The sequence below is a fragment of the Mus pahari genome, chromosome 19 (genome assembly GCF_900095145.1).
Source record: "Mus pahari chromosome 19, PAHARI_EIJ_v1.1, whole genome shotgun sequence".
Taxonomy (NCBI): Eukaryota; Metazoa; Chordata; class Mammalia; order Rodentia; family Muridae; genus Mus; species Mus pahari.
In genome coordinates this window covers 575,157-579,859 of record NC_034608.1, presented here as the reverse complement: position 1 = coordinate 579,859, position 4,703 = coordinate 575,157, and the positions used below count along the sequence as shown (strand labels likewise).

The window sequence follows — 4,703 nt, the reverse complement described above, 5'->3', positions numbered from 1 at the left end:
CCAAATAGGCCCTGCCTATTCACTCCTGGTGGTGCCTAGTTGAGCCAGCTTACTGCTGAAGGGCCCAGAAACTCAGAGGGGTCTCAAGTCTAACCCAAACCTTTTGTTGAATGTGCCTAGACATGTTAACTTTTTCTAGACGTGTTTAGTGAAATATTCTCAAGTGCCTCAAGAAAATTCATGTGAAAATGTTAAAAGGTTGCCATAAGTATTAATACAAGGCTTAACTCACTAGTTCTGGGAATTCCTTAAGACTAATGATGCTAACTTGGTATTTACTTTCCAGAAACAAGATTAGTCCAAATTTTTTGCTTGTTTCTTCTTCAGTTTGTGTGAGAGCACCATGGGTAATTAAGGGGCCCTTAGACCACAACAGGCTCCCATGAAACACCTTAGCACTGGAATCTTTTTAAAATATATGTAAGTACACTGTAGCTGTCTTAAGACACCCCAGAAGAGAGCATCAGATCTTATTGTGGATGGGTGAGCCATCATGTGGTTGCAGGGATTTGATCTCAGGACCTTCGGAAGAGCCTCTCCAGCCCCTAGCACTGGACTCTAACTGGAGTTTTTCTGTTGAAGGTACCAAAGCTATCACTTTCTAGCCCTGACTTGTCACAAACACCAGTGTCTGTATCACAGGCATTTTAAACATACATCCTTCCTCCTTGGCACATTCTACTATAAAGTACAATCAAGGAAACAAGACCCCTCTTGTACAGAAGACTTAATTCAACACACCCCCAAGCTTTCAAACTTACAACTACTACACGCAAGAACACTGGCTGCTACCAAGCCTTGATCAGTAAGGTGTCCTTGCATTTTAAGGATCAAAGCCCTAAACAGAATGCAAAATATTGCCATGAACTCTCAGCCCTGATAGACCAGGCTGCCGGAGACTTTAATGAGAGCTTGTTCTGGAAGGTGAGTGCCTTCTCATCTTCCCAAATCGCATTTTCATGTAGCCAATGTGACTAAACCATGGATGGAATTACCACCAGCCAGAGCTCCAGATAGGGGTCACTTGCAATTGCCTTGAGATTCTATGCCAGCTTTACAGTACTTTTTCCTGCATCAAAGCTGGTCTTTTAACTGACCTGATTCCTCAAGAAACGGCTGAAAAATGCAGAAGTAGCAAAGCAGTTGTCCTACAGTTGCTTCCAATTTCAAGCATTTCTCAGTTTAAACCACATATCTGCAAATCTTCCTGTCTGACTCAAGCTTCCCGGCACTGCAAATAGAGAATGAGGAAGCCAACAGCCCTCCTGACCATAACACAAAGCTTTAGAAGAGTTCTCAAGCAGCCATGGGCAAACATCTCACTAGCCTATCTCCTGCTCACCAAAACCAAATGAGTCACAAGGGCCACCCAGCAAGTTTCCAACCAGTCCCACTAGAGACTAGAATTTGGCTTCAAATGGCTTGCTTTCCACTATATCGCAGTGCAGATAACATCCAAGTCTCCCTTCTTGGGAACATTTACCAAAGTAGGTTAGTTGGATAGTAGTAGCACAGCCTGTATGTAGTAGGGCAGTTGCACTCACTACAGATGTACACCAATAAACCAAGTATCAATTCTTTATTTTCAGCTGGAAAACTAGACAATCCTCCAGTGCAGCAAAGAATCAATTAATCCTCTTCCTCATCATCGCCAGCTCCAGCACCACCCTGGCCTTTCTTGGCATTCTTCCTCTTCACTCGGCCTGGGCGGCCACCACCATAAGGAGACCGCAGGGAGAAGTCAATGTGCTTCTGAGAGTCCAGGCGAACAATGAAGGATGGGATGTTTACCACCTGCTTTCGGACCCTGAACAGGAAGAACAGGATAAAGGGACAAAGTGAGAGAGAGGCTGAATCATTTGGTCCTGTCCTTTGACTGCAGGCTCACGGGTACTCCTGACCTCAGACTCAGTAACTTGGAAAGAAAACAGAGTGCCCATACTAATGCTTTGATTTGCTTCCTGTCCATATTGTAATGCCATGTGGCCTCAAACCACCCCAGACAAGACTACATCTCTGCCCATAAACAAAAGCTGGTGAGGAAGACATCTGAGACTTCACTCTGTATAGCTGTCATGATTGGTCCTCATTTACAGAAGGATTAATGAGCATACAATTTCCATTTACCCCAGTCTTAGCATTAGTCACTTCAGACAGGTGCATTCAACTGGCAAATTAACAAGTAGGAATACGGGCTGGTGAGATGGCTCAGTGGGTAAGAGCACCCGACTGCTCTTCTGAAGGCCCAGAGTTCAAATCCCAGCAACCACATGGTGGCTCATAACCATCTGTAACAAGATCTGACGCCCTCTTCTGGAGTGTCTGAAGACAGCTACAGTGTACTTACATAATAAATAAATAAATCTTTAAAAAAAAAAAACAAGTAGGAATACAGCAATGAGCGAATGTCTAGATTGTACCTGCAGACTGTTTTGTCACCTCAACACTGACTCCAAACAATCCTCTCCCTCCAGGGGACCAAGAGCTGTTGTTGCCTGTCCAGCTGCTTGCTTGCATGCCTGGCAGACACCTTCACAAGGTGTACGGCTGAGCCGCAGTGACCCTTGCGCTGGGCTATGGGGAAACAAGGCTGTCCCCAGCCCCCATAAGCTGTGTGCAGGGCAGGCTTCTGAGCCCTCTAGGGTAAGCTCACATCTGTCAGCTCCAAGGGCTGCACAGGAGACAGGGATGGCAGCTTAGCAAAGGAAGCCAACAGCACAAACAGGGAAATGAAGCAAGATTCACAGACCCAGCCGCAGCTCACCTGATGTGACGTTGGCGGATGAGCACGCGGGCATGGTGAATAGATTTGGCCAGGCCCAGCTTAAAGACCTGGGTCTGCAGCCGTCTCTCCAAGAAATCCTCAATCTTCAGGCCCAGGATGTAATCCAGCTTCATCTTGCCCTCATCCAGCACCCCAATGCGAACAAGTCGCCTCAGTAGAGCATTGCCTGTGATGGTGGGAGTAGCAGCCAAATGAGGCCTGACCTCAGACTTCCTCAGTCTCTTAAGGTAGATGACTACAGCTTTCATTTCTGTAGGCAGCTCTGGTGCCTATTAACTTTTCTTCCAAGAGCCCTAGACTTGAGACCCTGACATGGCTACTGGGCCACCCTTTCACCAACAGGCACCCCACGGGCTTACAGTTTTTCATCCAGCCTTTAGATTAAGAGCTCTAATGTTCAACTTTAAAAACAAGTTTCATCTTCACATGAATCACAGTACCTGGGATAACAGCTCAAAGGTAATCTGAACTACACAGGACCATAAGGCCAACAATATATACACTAACAGCCCACATTCATTCCTCAGACTATTCTGCCAGGAGTTAAATGAACTGTGTGTAGGCCCAGTCACCTAGTAAGAAACCCTAAGTATGGAGAATCAAAATACAAAAAGACATCGTCCATCTTCCAGAACCCTAAAATATAGGCTCAATCGTGATCATTCTATAAACGCTACCCACATGCAGATGCAAAAATATGTCCCCAGGTAGAAAGATTACATATTACACTTATACCACCTAAAACTAAATAAAACACACAGTAATAAGACAGAAAAAGCGGAGGTGAAACTCCTGTTAAAACTTCTTTGACCTCCATTTGTCCAATGCAGACAGAACTAGATTTCTAGGAAACAACTCAAATAAAAAGAATCCTTGTGGTGTGATAGGGGGTTTGCAGAAGGGAAACGGGGAAAAGGAATAACATTTGAAATGTAAATAAAATAACCAATAATAATAAAGAATCCTTGTGGCACATACCCAGCACTTCTGGATTTCTGGCAATTTATGGCCAGACTGACTTACATTTGCGTTCCAGGCCAATCTACACCAAGACCACGTCTCCATCCCCACTAGCCCAACTTGTTCATATACCTCCCCCGCCCTAAAAACTCAGCAACCACCACTGCTTTCGAAAATAGGCTCATACACACCTTCAAACAGACGCCGAGGATCCTTCTCGTCCAGCGTCAACAGCTCCCGGGCCGCCTTCCGGATCTTGGCCAGAGTGAACTTGACCCTCCACACCTCACGTTTGTTCCGGAGTCCATACTCTCCTGCACGTGGTTGGGAGAACACAGTCCAGAGCCGGGGTTACTACATTTGCATGGCGACTAGAGAACACTAATCTAAACCTCTGTGGATCTGACGCCACATAGGATTCTCCAGAACGAGCACGTGGGAGACAGGCATCGTGGCTACCTAACTCTTCCCCGATCCGCAATCCGAAATCCCTACTTTGGCCACTCACCAATCAACTTTAACTCCTGGTCGAGACGCGATTTCTCGAAGGGTCTCCGTGGGGTCACATAGGTTTTGCGACAAACCCAGCTTCTGGCGACTTGCATGTTGACCTCGCTAGGCCCGCTGCGCCTGCGCAGTAAAGGATCGTTTTTTTAAAAAAAAACTATATAACCTTGCGGCGCATGTGCAGCAAACCCCCGCTAGGGACGCAGCGACACCAACTCGGCTCTTGGGAAAGCCTCCTTAGAAAACTTGAAAACGGGATTACTCCACAACCGTGTTGTAGTAACTTCCAGCCACCTTCTCCCCGCCCTCTTACTCAGCGTGCTCGCGAACATTCGGATGGCTCCGTTACCTTACACCAACCCCTAGGAGGCGAATTCAACAACAACCAGAGCGCTCACCTGCAAACTCAGGCCCGAGACAAAGAGAGACGAGCCGGCTGGACCGCCGTCTT

General features: G+C 46.6%; 1 protein-coding gene across 1 annotated transcript; it reads right to left on the bottom strand.

Moving 5' to 3' along the window:
• Positions 1 to 1,562: 1,562 nt before the first annotated feature.
• Rps9 (ribosomal protein S9) lies at positions 1,563 to 4,382 on the bottom strand. The gene is made up of 4 exons (XM_029531865.1): positions 4,254 to 4,382; positions 3,937 to 4,059; positions 2,765 to 2,951; positions 1,563 to 1,807 (listed from the first exon to the last, which is right to left on the bottom strand). The coding sequence occupies exons 1-4, from the start codon at positions 4,348 to 4,350 to the stop codon at positions 1,630 to 1,632; spliced, it is 585 nt and encodes a 194-aa protein (XP_029387725.1). The 5' UTR covers positions 4,351 to 4,382; the 3' UTR covers positions 1,563 to 1,629.
• Positions 4,383 to 4,703: the final 321 nt, after the last annotated feature.